This window comes from Myotis myotis, unplaced genomic scaffold (genome assembly GCF_014108235.1).
Source record: "Myotis myotis isolate mMyoMyo1 unplaced genomic scaffold, mMyoMyo1.p scaffold_m19_p_5, whole genome shotgun sequence".
NCBI lineage: Eukaryota > Metazoa > Chordata > Mammalia > Chiroptera > Vespertilionidae > Myotis > Myotis myotis.
Window position 1 is genome coordinate 100,975,115 of NW_023416357.1, and position 20,217 is coordinate 100,995,331.

Consider the following 20,217-nt stretch of genomic DNA (forward strand, 5'->3'; position numbering starts at 1 on the left):
AATGACATTTGAACAAAGACTAGGAGGAGAAGGAATGAGCCATGTGGTTCTCTGGGGAAGGAGTGTAACTGACAGCGAGAATAGCCAGTGCAAAGGCTCTGAGGCTGGAGGGGAGCCTGAGGAAGGAGGCCACTGTGACCTACTGCGGACTGAGAGAGAAAAAGGGTAATAAATGAGATCCATGAGCCAGATTATGTAGGGCAGTGCCTTTGGAAGTGACGTGAACTGAAATTGAGAGTAAGTATTTAGAAAATTTTAAAGCAGTTTGACATTGCTGTACTACCCAACTGAATTTTTGTTGTATTTTTTAAAAATGTTTTTTCACAGATCATTTGAGAATCACGAAGAAAGGGCCTTGAGTCCCTACATAAATAATTTTGTAAGGACTTAGACTTTCTGAGTTATAAGGAGGTAGCCTTGCAGGGGAGTAATAGTTTTAAAGTAACTTGAATATTTCAATTTGTTTGGTACTTAACTCTACTTAAACATTTGTTTACGTCTCATGTTACAGAAACTTTTACCAGACTGTGGCCTCCTTGAAGGCGGATTCCATGTCATATTCATATTTGCATTTCTCAGAAACTAGCATAATGGACATTCAATATGTTAGTTGAATGGAGCCATATTGACTGCTGGGTTGAAAAAAGATGGTAGGAGGTCAAGAGTGGAATCAAGAAGACCAGGGAAGCCCTAGCTAGTTTGGCTCAGTGGATAAAGCATGGTACTGTGGACTGGGGGATCCTGGGTTGGATCCCCAGTGAGGGCACATCCCCAGTAGGGGGCCTGCAGAAGGCAGCCGGTCAATGATTCTCTCTCATCATTGATGTTTCTCTCTCTCTCCCTCTCCTTTCCTGTCTGAAATCAACAAAAATGTTTTTTTTTAAAAAAAAAGAAGACTAGGGAAACCCAAAACAATATATAGATTCAATGCAATCCCTATAAAAATACCAATGACATTTTCACAGAAATAGGACAAATAATCTTAAAATGTATATAGAACCACAAAATACCCTTAATATCCAGAGCAATCTTGAGAAAGGACAAAGTTGAAGGTACCATGCTACCTGAAACCAAACTATACCACAAACTATAGTATAATCAAAACAGCATGGTACTGGCATAAAAAAAAGACACATAGATCAATGGAACAGAATAGAAAGCCCAGGAATAAACCCACTTATATGGCCAATTAATCTATGACAAAGAAGGCAAGAATATACAAAGGGGTAAAGATCATCTCTTCAATAAATGGTGCTCGGAAAACTGGACAGATACCAACAAAAAATGAAACTAGACCACATTCTAACACTATATACAAGAATAAACTCAAAATGGATTAAAGGCTTAAATGTAAGACCCAAAACCGTAAAACTCCTAGAGAAAAACATAAGGAGTAAACTTTCTAACATTGCTGTAAGTCAGTGGTCGCCAACCAGTGGTCTGCAGACCACTGGTGGTCTGTGAGGTCCAAAAGGTTGGTGACCGCTGCTCTAAGTAATATTTTTTTGGATATGTCTCCTTGGGCAAGAGAAATAAAAAAGGTAAATAAACAAATGGGACTACATCAAACTAAAAAGTTTTTGCACAGTAAAGGAAACCATAAATAAAATGAAAAGACAACTTACTGAATGGGTAAAGATATTCATCAATAATACATCTGATAAGAGGATAATATCCAAAATGTACAGGATGAGGTAAAAGTAGGTTTACAGTTGTGAGTACACAAAACACAGTTTATTCTTGTATTATTATTTAATTATTATTTTATTTGTATTATGTAAACCTACTTTTGCCCACTCCTGTATATACAATAGAACATTACTCGGCCATTAAAAAAAATGAAAATCTTACCATTTTCAATGACTTGGATGGACCTAGAGGGCCCTATGCTAAGTGAAATAAGTCAGACAGAGAAATACAAATACCATATGATTTCACTTATATGTGGAATCTAAAAAACAATAAATGAACAAATAAACACATTTATAAACACAGAGAACAAATGGATGGTTGCCAAATGGGAGGAGGTTTGGGAGGTGGTGAGTAAAGATGAAGGGGTTAAGAAGTACAGATGGTTGTTATAAAATAGTAACAGGGATATAAAGTACAACACAGGGAATATAGTCAATAATATTATAGTGACCATGTATGGTGCCAGGTGAGTACTATACTTATGGGGGGGGGGGATCAATTTATATGTTATATAAATGTCTAACCACTATGCTATATATCTGAAATGAATATAATATTGGTTGTCAACTGTAATTGAAAGTAAGTTAAAAAACACAAAGATGCAGCTATGGTGTAATTCTTATACGAGATGGTGGCTCAGAACAGAGTGGACTAGAAGGGGTGATGATAGAGGCTGTGTGCCCTTCAGAGAATCACAACCAGATATAATCAGAATGCATGTGCTGGACTAGCTCTAGCCAAATGAGTCCTCATCAACTGACCCAGATGGGCACCCCTTAAAAAGAATGCTGGGCCTCAGCTGGGTGCAGGAGTGTGTGCTGAGGGATCTCACATCACCAGCCAGCCTGAACTGCTCTCCTCAGACTGTTCTCCTTAGAGTAACTGCTTATTCTAACCTTGGGATAATAACTGATGTAGTTTCTTGCTTCTACAAAGATGACAGGAGATGTAACAGATGGTGATGGGCAGATCAGGTGGTACTCAGGCATCAGAAGTGGGATTAGGCACAAGTCCCCTATGATCATCTCTTCTTTCCTCTGAATCTTTGCTTGCCTCCAAGTCTTGCCTGTTCACCATATCCTCTTAAGTAGCCACATCCCCTCAGGGATTCCCACCAGTGTGGAGATAGGCAAGCACTATCCTTATTGAATGCTCTTTCAGGGAAAATGAGTGGGATTCAGGATAATTAAAGAGAAATACAAAGAGCAGCTTTAGTAAATACACTACAATCTTTCTCAGTTGGAGAGGATATCTTGTCTGTGATATTGAAAGTTTTTGTTTTAGGAAAAATGCCCACAGTGAGATACCTTCCAGGAATGATGGTAGCCAGTTGTAGCATTGTTTGAGAAATTCGTATGTTGGGTTGCTAAAACTCTGCATTTAGGTATCCAGTCCTTTGATATGATCCCTGTGTTCTTTGACCATTGGTGCAGGTATACACTTGGGAAATGAGACCAAAATACTCCTGGCCACTCCCAGCAATTCTGTTTCATAACTCCAGACCCATCAGCAGAACACCCAGACCTACAGGCTGTGCAGGAACAACTCCAGGAGCAGGTTTTTCTGAGGACCCCATAGCAGTGTCACACCAAATTCAAAAGCCTATAGTCAGGTTACTGCAAAGTGAGGAGAGATTGTTTGCCTGACCTTATATCTTTTATGAGGAAATGGATGCCCTTTCAAGCTTCTCTGAACCTCCTGTGGCAAATGATGCTGTTTTTAGCCAAGAGGGAAATTACATGAAGTTTGGAGAGCTGAGTCAGCAGAACAGGGAGTCCACAAAGGTTGGACAAGGTACCACTAAAGATAATATAGCCAGAGATGAAAAGGACTACAGGGTTCATGGGAAGGAAGTTAGGGGAGTTGACCTGCCAGTCCTGTGCCCAAACATACTTGGTAAGACTCTTTGCTCTGATGGTCAAAGGATTGGAAAATATACTTAGAAAGGGTTGTTTCTGCTCTTGGCCTTGTCATCTTCTTGATGAATGACCATATACTTGCCAGAGAGTTTCGATTTTCATGGAGTTTAAGTATTATTTCCTTGCACGTTAGAGCCCAAATTTTGCATTTGCTGGTCTCTTTCACAGAGTCCATATTTTTTTTTCTTCATGGAGTTTCACTTATTTTCCTTCCTTAGATTGCCAGTTAAGTCTCCAGCTCAGACTCTCTCCTCTTCCCTCTTTTCATAACTTAAGTCTGTGCTTGCCAGATATTCAAAAACTTGCTTTAACCCGGTTGGTGTGGCTCAGTGGTTGAACATCAACCCATGGACCAAGAAGTCACTGGTTCAATTCCTGGTCAGGGAACATGCAGGAAGCAGCCAATCTCATCCATGTTTCTATCGCTCTATCCCTCTCTCTTCCTCTCTCTCTAAAAATCAAGGAAAACATATTTAACACACACACACAAAGAAACTTGCTTTATTCTTGTTTCAGCTGCCCAAACTCAGAGTGGCCTTTTATGATTCTGCTCGCAGAAGCTAGGCCATTCAAGAATTGAGAATACACCTACAGACAGAATGACAGCTTACCTCTTTGCTTTAGTTTGTCATCATGTCAGAATATCCCAAAAGATACAGAATAGGAGAAAAATGGGTGTGTGTGTGTGTGTGTGTGTGTACAGTATATTTATCAGTGACCACAAGTTTGGAGCTAAAAAGTATTACAATTGGAAAATAAAAGTTAGGCCTTTCATTAGCAGAAGACTGACTGTGACTGAGTCACATGAAGAATTCCAATTAGGTATTCCTTCTTTATAGTAGTTAATTTGTAACTCTTTCCTCATTCCATTGTTTCCTTCTCCAGAGTCCAATGTAATTTTATTCTTTCAGGTTCTGAGATGAAGAAAGGGACTATAAAAGAGAATCTAAAATGGGATGATTCACAAGAAGTAGAAATGAACAAGGATTTATGGAGAAATTCTAGTAGAAAAATGTTTTGGCACTCTGAGCTAAACACAAGCAAGATGGGTGAACCAATGTCAGGAAAGCAACATAGACAGTGTCCAGGGGAGAATGAGGAGATAGCTCCATCCCAGGAAACTATATGTCACCAGAGACTTTGGACTTAGGAGAAGCCCTGGATACATGTTGTGTGTGGGAGAGAATGCTCTCAGAATTCTCCCTCCTCTAATCACCAGCCAGCCCCTGAACTGGAAAAGGCTTCAAATGTCACAAAATGGGCAAACACTTTAGCCAGGTTTCTTATCTTGTGGCTTCAGAGAATCCACACAGGAAAGAAGCCTCAAAAGTGCAGTGAATGTGAGAAAGGCTTCAGTGAGCACTCCAACCTAACTGCCCACCTGAGGACTCACACAGGGGAGAGACCATACCACTGTGTGGAATGTGGGAAAAGCTTCAAACAGAGCTCCAGCCTCATTGTCCACCAGAGAACCCACACTGGGGAGAAGACTTATCAGTGCACTGTCTGTGGGAGGAGAGTCAACAAATTCCCATTTAGCCCTCATTGCCAAGTCCACATTGTGGAGGGCCTGTACCAGCATGCCCAGTGTGGGAAAAGCTTCAAGAAAAGCTCCTGCTTCAGTGCCCACCAGGAAACCCACACTGGGGAAAAGCCACATAAGTGCTTCCAGTGTGAGAAAAGCTTCACTAAGAATTCTTCCCTAATCTGCCATTGGGATATACATAGAAGAGATACATTTCAGGAAGCAAGAGATGCGACAAATATGTAGAAAACCTGACAACTCCTTAGGTCAACATTTGTTTCTGAGAGCTTCCTTATTTTGTGCATAGTTTTACTAGCCAATCCCTGGCTTAGCAGTAAACTTGACAACTGGATCTCAAGAACCATATCCAGGAATAGGAATCAGCCTAAGATTGCACAGCCCTCTTTCTATTTCTGCCCAGAATTTCACAATCCTGTCTCACTGTGGATTTCCATTTTGCTTTGAAGGAGAGAAGGCTCTAAAATCTGTAATTCCTGCCTGGCCGGTGTGGCTCAGTGGGTTAGCATCAACCTATGAACCAAGAGGTTATGGTTCAATTCCTGGTCAGGGCACTGCCTGGGTTGCAAGCTTGATCCCCAGTGTGGGGCATTCAGGAGACAGCCGGTCAATGATTCTCTCTCATAATAAATGTTTCGGTGTCTCTCTCCCTCTCACTTTCTCTCTGAAATCAATAAAAATAGATTTTTTTAAAAACTGCCATAATTGCCCTGGCTGGTTTGGCTCAATGGATAGAGCATTGGCCTGAGGACTGAAGGGTCCCGGGTTCAATTCTAATCAATGGCACATGCCTGGATTGTGGGCTCGATCCCCAGTAGGGGGCGTGTAGGAGGCAGCTGATCAATGGTTCTCTCTCATCACTGATGTTTCTTTCTCCCTTTCCCTTCCTCTGAAACCAACAAAAATATGTTTTTAAAAAACCCATCATAAGAAACCAAGATGGAGAAACCAAGATGGCGGCATAGGTAAACACCAGAGTTTGCTGCCTCGAACAACCACTTCAAAAATACAACTAAAAGACGGAACAGACATCATCCAGAACCACAGGAAGGCTGGCTGAGTGGAAGTTCTACAACTAGGAGGAAAGAGTAAAACATACCGAGACTCAGAGGAGGCGCAGTGCTGAAGTAAAATACTAAGGTGGGGAGTGCATGCGAAGCAGGCTGGCGGCTGAAGGCGGGGTTGTTGTTTTCAATTGGGAGGGAGACTCAGACTCTGAGCTCCAGCTCCGGGCGAGTCTCTAGAGACCCAGACTCATAGGGGAGAAGCGGGACTGTCTGGCATCACTCAGAACCCTAGGGCAGCTTTCTCTCCATGGGGCTTGCAGCAATTACTGGGACACTGAGAAGCAGAGCCTCTTAGGGCAAGACTGAGAGCAGCCATAATTGCTAACCCTGCCCTGTTGATCCCGTGGGATCCGCCCCGCCCAAGCCCTGCAGGCAGACTTTTGCTGGATAGCCTCAGGCAAAGGCTAGATTAGCACCTCCCTAGAGATCCAGGAGCCAGGAAGCCCAGAGGTCAGGGTGGGACCATCCAGTTTGCAGCTCCGTGGAAACATAAAAGGCACACTCAGGGGGAAGACTCAGTGAGCACCAAAGCCCCATTGAAGCAAGTCTAGCCCCAGAGGGGTGTCTCCAGCACAGAAGTTCTCCCACTGCAGACACAGCTGATTCTCACAGCCAATTGGCCTGGAGGTCAATTCCTCACAGTGATAACTACAATAATCAAGGCTTAATTACAACAAGACTGTGCACAAAGCCCACAAGGGGGTGCACCAAGAGTGTCTACCTCAGGTAATTGGGACACTTAGCACAGGAAGGAACTCTATCAACACAGCGAAGCATAAAAAATGCTGAGACAAAGAAACAGGACACAAAGGACAGAATTGGAGGAAAGCAAACTGCTGGATATAGAGTTCAAAACCACACTTTTAAGGTCTTTAAAGAACTGTCTAGAAGCTGCCGATAAACTTAATAAGGCCCTCGAAAAGACTGGTGAGACCGCCGATAAATGTAGTGAGATCTTCAAGAAGACTGATGAGACCGCCGATAAATGTAGTGAGATCCTCAAGAAATCTAATGAGACCCTCGATATTGTGATAAAGGACCAACTAGAAATTAAGCATACACTGACTGAAATAAAGAACATTATACAGACTCCCAACAACAGACTAGAAGATCGCAAGAATCAAGTCAAAGATTTGAAATACAAAAAAACAAAAAACACCCAACCAGAAAAGCAAAATGAAAAAAGAATCCAAAAATACGAAGATAGTGTAAGGAGCCTCTGGGACAGCTTCAAGCGTACAAACATCCGAATTATAGGGGTGCCAGAAGAAGAGAGAGAGCAAGATATTTAAAACCTATTTGAAGAAATAATGACAGAAAACTTCCCCTACCTGGTGAAAGAATAGACTTACAAGTCCAGGAAGCGCAGAGAACCCCAAACAAAAGGAATCCAAAGAGAACCACACCAAGACACATCATTATTAAAATGCCAAGAGCAAAAGACAAAGAGAGACTCTTAAAAGCAGCAAGAGAAAGAAAGTCAGTTACCTACAAGGGAGTACCCATACGACTGTCAGCTGATTTCTCAACAGAAACTTTGCAGGCCAGAAGGGAGTGGCAAGAAATATTCAAAGTGATGAATACCAAGAACCTACAACCAAGACTACTTTATCCAGCAAAACTATCATTCAGAAGTGAAGGCCAGATAAAGAGCTTCACTGATAAGAAAAAGCTAAAGGAGTTCATCACCACCAAACCAGTATTATATGAAATGCTGAAAGGTATCCTTTAAGAAGAGGAAGAAGAAGAAAAAGGTAAAGATACAAATTATGAACAATACACATCTATTAACAAGTGAATCTAAAAATCAAGGGAATAAATAATCTGATGAACAGTATGAACTGGCAAATGTAATAGAATCAGGGACATAGAAAGGGAATGGACTATTCTTGGGGGGGGGAAACGGGTGTGGGGTGAGGGAAGAGATTGGACAATAGTCGTGCACCTATGGATGAGGACAGTGGGTGGGGAGTGAGGGCGGAGGGTGGGGTGGGAACTGGGTGGAGGGGAGTTATGGTGGGAAAAAAGAGTAACTAATGTAATAATCTGAACAATAAAGATTTAATTAAAAAAAAAGACAAAAAAAAAAAAGAAACCAAGATGGTGGCATAGGTAAACATTGGAAATTGCTGGCTCCTGCAACAAATTCAAAAATACAACTAAAAGACAAAACGGACATCATCCAGAACCACAGAAAAGCTGGCTGAGTGGAAACTCTACAACTAGAAGGAAAGAGAAAAGCACACTGAAACTCAGAGAAGGTGTGGATGTGCAGAGGTACGGAGGCGCATGCGGCAAGGGCTGGCAACTGAGGACTCGGCTGTCTTTTTGAATTGGAAGGGAGTCACAACCCCCGACTGCTCTGAACTCCAGTTCTGGGTGAGTCTCTGGGGACCCAGACTCATACAGGGAGAAACTGGACTGTCTGGCAGCAGGCAGATTCGGAACTCGAGGGCAGCTTTCTCTCAAAGGTGATTGCAGCGATTACAGGGACATTGAGACTCGGGCGCCTTAGGGCAGGACTGAGGATCAGCCATAGCTGCTTGCTCCACCCTGTTGATGACCTGAGACCCCGCCCCACCCAAGCTGCAGCAGAGGATTTGCATATGAATGCCCTGTCTCTTTGCAATCTGAAAATTACCTAACAAACTGCAGCTGGGCCAGACAGACCCAGAACTTCCAAGAGAAGGCCCAAGGCCCCACAGCAGCTTGCACTGCTTCATAGCTGGGCCTCATCTGGGCACCTCCAAACCCCAAACAAGGAAGGGGAATCTGCAGATCTCTTCGTAGCTCCTGCTGGGTAGCCTCAGGCAGAGGCTAAATTAGCACCTCCTTAGATCCAAGAGCCAGTGTACCCAGTGGTCGGAGTGGGACCATCCAATTACAGCTCCTCAGATCCATAAGGGACACACTCAGGGGGCAGACTCAACGAGCACCAAAGCCCCACTGAAGCAAGTCTTGCCTCATAAGGGTGTCTTCAGCACAGAAGTTCTCCCACTGTAGACACAGCTGACTCTCACAGCTAACTGGCCTCTGGAGGTCAATTCCTCCCAGTGATACCTACAACAATCAAGGCTTAACAACAACAAGACTGTGCACAAAGCCCACAAAGGGGTGCACCAAGAGTGTCCACCTCCGGTAATTGGGGAGGCTGAGCCACTGGGCCCTATAGGACACCTAGAACACAAAGCCACTCTACCTACACAGGGAAGCATAAAAAATGCGGAGACAAAGAAACAGGTCACAAATGACAGAAATGGAGGAAAGCAAACAACTGGATATAGAGTTCAAAACCACACTTTTAAGGTTTTTCAAGAACTTTCTAGAAACCACCAATAAATTTAGTAAGACCCTCAAAAAGTCTGGTGAGACCGCCAATAAATGTAGTGAGATCCTCAAGAAATCTAGTGAGATCCTCGATGTTATGAAAAAGGACCAATTAGAAATTAAGCATACACTGACTGAAATAAAGGATATTATGCAGAGTTCCAACAGCAGACTAGAGGATCGCAAGAATCAAGTCAAAGATTTGAAATACGAAGAAGCAAAAAACATCCAACCAGAAAAGAAAAAAGAATCCAAAAATATGAAGATAGTGTAAGGAGCCTCTGGGACAGCTTCAAGCGTACCAACATCCGAATTATAGGGGTGCCAGAAGAAGAGAGAGAGCAAGATATTTAAAACCTATTTGAAGAAATAATGACAGAAAACTTCCCCTACCTGGTGAAAGAATAGACTTACAAGTCCAGGAAGCGCAGAGAACCCCAAACAAAAGGAATCCAAAGAGGACCACAACAAGACACATCATAATTAAAATGCCAAGAGCAGCCGAAACCGGTTTGGCTCAGTGGATAGAGCGTCGGCCTGCAGACTGAAAGGTCCCAGGTTCGATTCCGGTCAAGGGCAAGTACCTGGGTTGCGGGCATATCCCCAGTAGGAGATGTGCAGGAGGCAGCTGATCGATGTTTCTCTCTCATCGATGTTTCTAACTCTCTATCTCTCTCCCTTCCTCTCTGTAAAAAATCATTAAAATATATTTTTAAAAAATAAAAATAAAAATAAAATAAAGTGCCAAGAGCAAAAGACAAAGAGAGAATCTTAAAAGCAGTAAGAGAAAGTAAGTCAGTTACCTACAAGGGAGTACCCATACGACTGTCAGCTGATTTCTCAACAGAAACTTTGCAGGCCAGAAGGGATTGGCAAGAAATATTCAAAGTGATGAATGCCAAGAACCTACAACCAAGATTACTTTATCCAGCAAAGCTATCATTCAGAATTGAAGGTCAGATAAAGAGCTTCACAGATAAGGAAAAGCTAAAGGAGTTCATCACCACCAAACCAGTATTATATGAAATGCTGAAAGGTATCCTTTAAGAAGAGGAAGAAGAAGAAAAAGGTAAAGATACAAATTATGAACAACAAATACACATCTATCAACAAGTGAATCTAAAAATCAAGTGAATAAATAATCTGATGAACCGAATAAACTGGTGATTATAATAGAACCAGGGGCATAGAAAGGGAGTGGACTGACTATTCTTGTGGGGGAAAGCAGTATGGGGGATGCGAGAAGAGACTGTACAAAAATCGTGCACCTATGGATGAGGACGGGGGCGGGGGCGGTGAGGGCGGCGGGTGGGGTGGGAACTGGTTGGAGGGGAGCTATGGGGGGAAAAAAGAGGAACAACTATAATAATATGAACAATAAAGATTTAATTAAAATAAATAAATAAATAAAATAAAATAAATAAATTGGCCACAGCCCTGGCCAGTGTTCTCAGTGGTTAGAGCTTTGGCTGGTGCACTGAAGGGTCATAGGTTTGAATCTAAGTCAAGGGAGCACACCTAGGATTCAGGTTCCCCGCCCAGATTCAGGGCATGCTTGGGAGGCAACCAATTGATGTGGCTCTCTCATAGCAATGTTTCTCTCTCTCCCCTTGCCCCCTTCCCTTCCACTCTATTTAAAATTAATGGGAAAAAAATATCCTCCGGTGAGGATTAACCAAAATAAATAAATAAGCCACAGTCAAAAATACCACAAGGGAAAAAACTACAGACCGATATCCTTTATATATACAGATACAAAAATCCTCAACAAAATACTAAGAAACTGAATTTAATGGCATATTAAGATTTTATAGCATGACGAAGTGAGATTTATTCCAGGAATGCAAGGGTGGTTTCAACATAAGAAAATCAACTAATACACTACATTGTAAAATGCAGGGAAAGAACAAATGATCATTGAATGATGCAGTAAAAGCACCTGACAAAATTCAACACCTTTTCATGATAAAAGCACTCAACACACTAGGAATAGAATGGAACATTCTCAAGATGATAAAGGGTAATTATTTTTAAAAGTACAGATAACAGAGGGAGAACCAAGATGGTGGCATAGGTAAACACCTATACTTGTTGCCTCTCACAACCACATCAAAATTACAACTAAAAGGCAGAACAACTACCACCCAGAACCACAGGAAAGCTGGCTGAGTGGAAGTTCCATAACTAGAGAGGTGACCAAAGCACATTGAGAGTGGTAAGAAGTGCAGAAGCGCAGAAAGTGCTGGCACCTGGATGTGCTGCTCTTTTAATCGGGAGGGAGATACAAGCTCCCAACTGCTCTGAACTCCAGTTCCAGGCGAGACTCTGGGGGACCCAGACACATACGGGGAGAAACTGGACTGTCTAACATCGGGACAGGAATGCGAGGGTGGCTTTCTCTCAGAGATGCTTGCACTGATCATTGTTCCTGCATGGGGGCATGGGACATGGAGATCCGAGGACCACTCCAGTGTAGGGCTGACTGGCAGCCACTGCTGTTTGCTCCGCCCTGGTGATTCCCAGAGACCCCGCCCCACCCAATTTACAACCCCACCCAAGCTATGCACATTGGCTTTTGCATATGAATGGCCTGTCCTCTCTTTGCCTAAAACCTGTCAAACTGCAGCTGGGTTAGAGAGCCCCAGAGCTTCCAAAAGAAGGCCCAAGGTCCGGCAGCAACAGCCTGCCTTGTGTCACAACTGGACCTCGTCTGGGGACTTCCAAACCCCATACAAAGAGGAGGATTCTGCAGATGTCTCTGTAGCTCCTGCTGGGCAGCCCTAGACAGTGGCTGACCTTGCACCTCCTTGGAGATCCAAGAGCCAGTGTACCCAGTGGTCAGAGTGAGACCATACCAGATTACAACTCTTCACATCCATAAGAGACAGACTCAAGGGGCAGACTCAGTGAGCACCAAAGCCTCACTGAAGCAAGTCCTGCCCCATAAGGGTGTCTCCTGTGCAACAGATCTTCCAGTGTAGACACAGCTGGTCATCACAGCCAATTGGCCTGGAGGTCAATTCCTCCCAGTGATACCAACAACAATCAAGGTTTAACTACAACAAGAGTGTGCAAACAGCCCACAAAGGGGTGCACTAACAGCATCCACCTCAGGTGACTGGGGAGGCTGAGCCACTGGGCCCTATAGGACACCTACCATACAAGGCCACTCTCTCAACTCAAGGAGACTTAGCAGCTCCACCCAATTCATAGAAACAAACACAGGAAAGCAGCCAAAATGCGGAGACAAAGAAGTCACAAATGAAAGAAATGGATGAAAGCAAACTAATGGATATAGAGTTCAAAACCACAGTTATAAGGTTACTAAAGAATCTTCTAAAAACCTCTGAGAAATTTAGTGAGACCCTCAAGGATATGAAAAAGGACCAATTAGAAATTAAGCATACACTGACTGAAATAAAGAATAATATACAGAGATCCAACAGCAGGCTAGAGGATCCCAAAAATCAAGTCAAATATTTGAAATACGAAGAAGCAAAAAATACCCAACTAGAAAAACAAAAAGAAAAAGAATCCACAAATATGAAGATAGTGTAAGGAGCCTCTGGGACAACTTCAAGCATACCAACATCCGAATTATAGGGGTGCCAGAAGAAAAGAGAGAGCAAGATATTGAAAACCTATTTGAAGAAATAATGACAGAAAACTTCCCCTACCTGGTGAAAGAAATAGACTTACAAATCCAGGAAGCGCAGAGAACCCCAAACAAGAGGAATCCAAAGAGGACTTTTGCCAAGGGCAAAAGACAAAGAGTGAATCTTAAAAGCAGCAGGAGAAAAACATTTAGTTACCTACAAGGAGTACCCATACGACTGTCAGCTGATTTTTCAACAGAAACTATGCAGGCCAGAAGGGATTGGCAAGAAATATACAAAGTGGTGAATAGCAAGAACCTACAACCAAGATTACTCTACCCAGCAAAACTATCATTTAGAATTGAAGGTCAGATAAAGAGCTTCACAGACAAGAAAAAGCTAAAGGAGTTCATCACCACCAAACCAGTATTACATGAAATGCTGAAGGATATTCTCTAAAAAGAGGAAGAAGAAAAAAAAGGTAAAGATAAAAAATAATGAACTAAGTGACAACAAATACATATCTATCAACATGTGAACCTAATCAAATGAATAAAAAACCTGATGAACAGAACAGACTGGTGAATATAATAGAATCAGGAGCACAGAAAGGGAGCAGACTGACAATTCTCAGGGGGGAGGGGTTGTAGGGGGTATGGGAAGAGATTGTACAAAGAGCTTACACCTATGGAGGAGGTCAGTAGGGGTGGGGGGGAAAAGCCTGGAGTGGGGTGGGAACCAGGTGGAGGGGAGCTATGGAGGAAAAAAAGGAACATCTATAATAATCTGAACAATAAAGATTTTGTTTAAAAAAGTACAGATAGCATCATACTCAATGGGAAAAGACTAAAATCTTTCTGCCTAAAATCAGAAATGAAATAAAGATGCCTAATACCACCACTGATATTTAGCATTATACTGGACGTTTTATAGAGAGTAAATAGGAAAGAAAAAGAAAGAAAAGGCATTCAAATTGGGAGAAAAAGAAGTAAATCTTTCTCTAAACATAGATGACATGATTCTATATATAGAAAATTCCAGAGTCCACATAAAAACTACTAAAGCTAATAAACAAATGCAGCAAAATCCAGGATCAAGATTAACAAAAAGTCAGTTGTATTTTTATACACCAGTGATAAACACTGTGAAAACTAAATTAAGAAAATAATTCCATTGCCCTAACCGGTTTGGCTCAGTGGCCCCGATAGAGCATCGGCCTGCGGACTGAAGGGTCCCAGGTTCGATTCTGGTCAAGGGCTTGTACCTTGGCTGCGGGCACATCCCCAGTGGGGGGTATGCAGGAGGCGGCTGATCGATGTTTCTCGCTCATCGATGTTTCTAACTCTCTATCGCTCTCCCTTCTTCTCTGTAAAAAATCAATAAAATATATTTAAAAAAAGAAAATAATTCCATTTATAATAGTATCCAAAAGAATAAAATACATAGGTACAAATTTAACTAAGGAGATGAAAGACTTGTACACTAAAAACTACAAAACATTGCTAAAATAAATTAAGAAGACATATATAAAAGGAAAGTACTTCATGTTCATGGATTAGAAGACTTATCATTGTTAATATGGCAGTACTCCCAAAGCAATCTGAAGATGCAATGCAATCTCTATCAAAATTCCAATGGTCGCCGAAACCGGTTTGGCTCAGTGGATGGAGCGTCGGCCTGCGGACTGAAGGGTCCCGGGTTCGATTCTGGTCGGGGGCATGTGCCTGGGTTGCGGGCACATCCCCAGTGGGAGATGTGCAGGAGGTAGCTGATCGATGTTTCTCTCTCATCGATGTTTCTGGCTCTCTATCTCTCTCCCTTCCTCTCTGTGAAAAATCAATAAAATATATTTTAAAAAAAAATTCCAATGGTCTTTTTTTTTGCAGAAATGGAAAAGCTAATCCTCAAATTCAAATAGGATTGCAAGGGACCCTGATTAGCCAAAACAGTCTTGAAAAAGAACAAAGTTGAAAGGTTCACATTTCCCAATTTCAAAACCTACTACAAATCTACAGTATTCAAAATAATGTGGTACTAAGATTATATAGAGAGACATACAGACCACTAAAATTGAATTAGGGCCCCAGAAATAAACCCAGACATCTATGGCCAACTTATTTTCAATAAGATCATTCAATGGACTGATAAAATAGTCTCTTCAACAAATGGTGCTGGGACAATCAGATAGTCGCATGCAAAAGAATCAAGCTGGACCCCTATCTCACACTATCCAAAAAGATTAATAAAATGGATCTATGACATAAATATAACAAATAAAACTATAAACCTATAGAAGAAAACATCAAGGTAAATCTTTATGACCTTGTATTTGACAATGGATTTTATTTTTATTTTTTAAAAATATATTTTTATTGATTTCAGAGAGGAAAGAAGAGGAAGAGGGGGAGATAGAAACTTCAATGATAGAGAATCATTGATCCACTGACTCCTGCAGGCCCCGCACTGTGGAATGAGCCTGCAACCTGGGCATATGCCCTGACCTGGAATCGAACCATGACCTCCTGGTTCCTAGCTTGATGCTCAACCACTGAACCACGCCAGCTGGGCTGACAAGGGATTTTAAATAGGACACTAAAAGCAAAAGCAACAAAGAAAAAGTAGATAAATTAGACCTCATCCAAATTTTAAAATTTTTGTTTAAAAGACATTATCAAGAAAGTGAAAATAAAACCTACATAAGGAGATAAAATATGTGCAAATCATATTAGGATAAGGGTTAATATCCAGAATATATAAGGAACTCCTTTAACTCAAAAGTAAAAAGACAAACAACCCAGTTTTAACATGACCAAAGGATTTGAGCAGATATTTTTCCAAAGAAGAGAAATGATCAACAAACACATAAAAATGTGCTCAATAGTATTAGTCACTAGGGAAATGCAAATCAAAACCACAATGAAAGACCACTTCATAGTAATTTAAATGTCTATAATCTATAATAATAAAAGCATAATATGCTAATTAGACCAGATGTCCTTCGGGCTACCTTTTGGATAAGATCGGGGCTGCAAGGGAAGCACGGCTCCGGGTGCCAGAGGGAAGCCGGTGCCAGCAGCTGGTGGAAGGAAGGCCTACTCTTGCAGAATTTTGTGCATCGGTCCTCTGGTAATAACATAAACTAGGAAAATGGCTAGTGTTGACAAGGATGTAGAGCAAGTGAAACACCTGCACATGGCTGGTGGGAATGTAAAATAGTTCAGCCACTATAAAAAAGTTTGACTATCCCTCAAAAATTAATCATAGAATTACCATATGACCCCACAGGTCCACTCCTTGATGTATACCCCAAAGAATTGAAAGCAGGTATTCAAAAACTTGTACATGAATATTTATAGCAGCACTATTCATAATAGCCAAAAAAGTAGAAACAATTCAATTGTCCATCAACAGATGAATGGGTAAACAAATTGTGGTATATTAATATTATGGAATATTATTCAGCCAAAAAAGGAATGTAGTGTTGATACATGCTACAATGTAGATGAACCTCAAAAACATTACGCTAACTGGACAAAAAGGCCAGACACGCCCCCCCCTTTTTTTTAACTGCTTGATTCTATTGATATTAAATATTCAGAATAGACAAATCTACTGACACAAAAAGATTTCTGGTTGCCAAAACTCTGGGGAGATAGGAATGGGGAACAACTACCTAATGGATATGTGCTTTTCTTTGAGAGTGATGGAAATGTTTTGAAACTAGAGATGGTGGTTGCACAACATTGTGAATGTACTAAATGTCACTCAATTGCTCATTTAAAACTGTATCTTTACTAGAAGTCTGGTGCACGAATTCATGTACCAGTGGGGTCCCTTGGCCTGGCCTGCAGGATGGGGCCAAAACTGGCTCTCTGACATCCCTCGTGGGGTCCCGGATTGTGAGAGGGCACAGGCCAGGCTGAAGGACCCCACTGGTGCATGGTTGGGGCTGGGGAGGGGCGCGGGAGGTTGACCAGCTGGGGAGGGACTGCAGGAGGGCTCCAGGGTATGTCTGGCCCATCTTGCTCAGTCCAGATCGGCCGTACCCCAGCAGCAAACTAACCTACTGATCAGAGCATCTGTCCCCTGGTGGTCAGTGCACAGCATAGCAACTGGTTGACCAGTCAACTGTCTGCCCCCTAGTGGTCAGAGCATGTCATAGTGAGCGCTTGAGCGGCCTTAGCATATCATTAGCATATTACACTTTGATTGGTTGAATGGCCTACCAGTTGACCAGACACTTAGCATATTAGGCTTTTATTATATAGGATTGATTTCAGAGACAAAGGGAGAGGGAGAGAGAAAAAAATATCAATGATGAGAGATAATCATTGATCCGAAGCCTCCTGCATGCCCCCTCCTGAGGGTCAAGCCTGAAACCCATGCATGTGCCCTAATTGGAATCAAACTGTGACCTCCTGGTTCATGGGTCAAGGCTCAACCACTGAGCCATACCAACCAAGCTCAATTGTTCACTTTTAAATGGTTATTTTTATGTGAATGTTACCTCATTAAAAAGTTGCCCATAAAAAATCAACTTGCCATATTTATGTGTATCTAATTCTGGACTTTTTATTCCATTGATCTATGTGTCTGTCTCTTTACCAACTGAACCACACCAGCCAGGGCTATAAGAGTGCTCTTAACTCAAAGAAGAATAGTTTGGAAAGGTGAGCTTCTCCTTGTAGGAGGATAAATAGCTTTAATGCTGGGTAATGCTTACTCACGATAGTTACAGGATGACGAAACTTTTTAAAAATTATTATTTGTGTGTGTGTGTGTTTTGTTAATCCTAATCTGAGAATATTTTTTCATTGATTTTTAGAGAGTGGGAGGTGGAGAGACATAGAGAAACATTGATGTGAGAGAGACACATCAATTGGTTGCTTCCCACATGCACCTGCAACCAAGGGCACGCACCTGCCCTTGACCAGAATCGAACCTGGGACCTCTCAGCCCACAGGTAGACACTCTATCCACTGGGCTAGAGCTGAAGAAACATTTAAAAAACCATTTTTCTAACTCTTCTGTGCAAGAAATGTTTATTCCTTAAGCTACTAACTTTTCTAATTTAAGATTTTTAAAATTAAAAATACTTAATTTTACTTTTCTCCTCATGAACATTAAAGATCATTCACTTTCCCCCTCCAATGCTTTGAAACTGTGCAGTTGTTTGTACAAATCATGGAAATTATGTTGTTGGAAATACAGGGTGTCCCCCAAAATGTATACTAGTATGCACACTTTGAATGATAAAGGTGGTATTTATTAAAATACATTTCATTTAACAGCTACCAGCTGTTAAAGTATGTATACATTTCTGTGCCTTGTATATCCATTGGTTTAAAAAAATTCATCAGTAAACTTATTTTTCCGTAAAGGTGCAGTGTATCCAAATACTATAAAGCTTAATCTGTTGAGTTAGTGCTAAGAGTGGTGCAATATCTATCATCTTTCTGTGATAGAAATGAGAAGTGATTCTGATAGTTTTCCCAAATCTGAAAACTCAGCGTAAGAGCTTGCTTACTTAATTTCTCAGGTAGATGGGGGAATTGCTTTAAGTGAAGTACAGAAATGATCAGATATGTGTATATCATATTGGAGGAAAGCAGTTCATTGTGGCCCAGTTACCATTCACAAAATTCACACAAGAAGAAAACCCTACAATAAAGGTTAGTAAATGCTTCAAAAAGTGCTTAGGGTTTGCTCCCCAATGAACCCACACAAGAAAGAAACTGTAAAAGTGACAAGTGTGGAAAAGATTCAGTAATAATATGCTTGTGTACTCATTTGGAAAGGACACAACTATAGAGTATAGGTAAAGCTTCAACATTTCCTACCTGAGGATACTTCAGAGACTCTATACAAGAGAGAACCCACAGAAAGAATGTGAGAACTTCAGCAAATAATCCACTCTAGTACTAGAGGGAAAGCCCCTAAGACAGTGGTTGGCAAACTGCGGCTCGCGAGCCACATGCGGCTCTTTGGCCCCTTGAGTGTGGCTCTTCCACAAAATACAGACTTCTGCACATGGGCTATGAAGTTTCAATCACACTGTACATGCGCGCCCGCACGTGGTATTTTGTGGAAGAGCCACACTCAAGGGGCCAAAGAGCCGCATGTGGCTCGTGAGCCGCAGTTTGCCGACCACTGCCCTAAGAGAAAAGGTAGTTAATAGGTAGCCATGATCCATTACACATGAGCGTAGAAACTGCAGGTGCTCAGTAAGCACTTGTCAGTGGAGTGACTCAGTGAATGCTTTAAAAATATTTTATGGAGTTCAAATATTTTGTTATCCCAACTGTCCAGTTGGATGGGAAAGACTGCTTAGCATCCTTCTTCTCAAGCTCTCTTGGGGAATTAAACTGTTCTCACTTTTCCAAAAACCAATTGAAACCCCAACAGTCTTAGTTTTAGTTTGATTCCAAGTCCTCATTCCCCTCGTTAAGATAGCTGAGGTTCTTATGATCAGCTTGAAGTTTCAGAATCCACTTAATGGTGGGGAGAACTCTGGGTCTGGGATGTGCCCAGCACTTTGGCCACTTAGACTAGGGCAGAGGAGGGGTTGAGAATTTGGGGGCTAGCTTTGGTTTGTCTTAGAAATCATCTGGGTATGGAGGATATATTTGTGAGAATTGTGAGAACTTTAATACTAATATTGGAAACTGAATATAGGGTCATGTCTCAGATTTTATTTTTAAAATAAGCCTCAATATTTTATTGATTTTAGAGGGAGGAGAGAGCGAGAGCAAGTGAGACTTGTTGTTCTACTTATTCATACATCCATTAGTTGTTTCTTGTACGTGCCCTGACTGAGGATCAAACCCGTTAACTTTGGCATATCAAGACGATGCTCTAACCAACTGAGCTACCCAGCCAGAGCAATAGATTTTGTATTTAGGTTGTTCTTTTAGTTATCTGCTCTTATCCCAGTGATAAGGCTATAGAAGTTCCTTTAACAATTTCCACATGTCCACCCCAAATTCCAAGCATAAGGAGTTTTGAGACATTGTGCTGCTGGCTATTGGCTAAGCTAGGACATTCCCACTGGAGACTTCTCACTCCCCAAATGA

At 41.7% G+C, this 20,217-nt stretch overlaps 1 protein-coding gene across 16 annotated transcripts in view; it reads right to left on the reverse strand.

The window, feature by feature from the left end:
- Nucleotides 1–20,217, reverse strand: part of ZNF75A (zinc finger protein 75a) — a 44,157-nt gene that overhangs the window by 9,800 nt on the left and 14,140 nt on the right. For 3 of the 16 annotated variants that reach the window (XM_036310554.1, XM_036310549.1, XM_036310559.1), the window contains one exon: nucleotides 14,451–14,510. The exons of 12 other annotated variants lie outside the window; for them this stretch is intronic. In XM_036310554.1, the coding sequence (XP_036166447.1) occupies nucleotides 14,491–14,510 (20 nt within the window). In that variant the 3' untranslated portion in view covers nucleotides 14,451–14,490. Of the gene's footprint in view, nucleotides 1–1,944; nucleotides 4,063–14,450; nucleotides 14,511–20,217 lie in introns of those variants that run through there. One more of the 16 variants, XM_036310551.1, reaches the window with a different exon arrangement.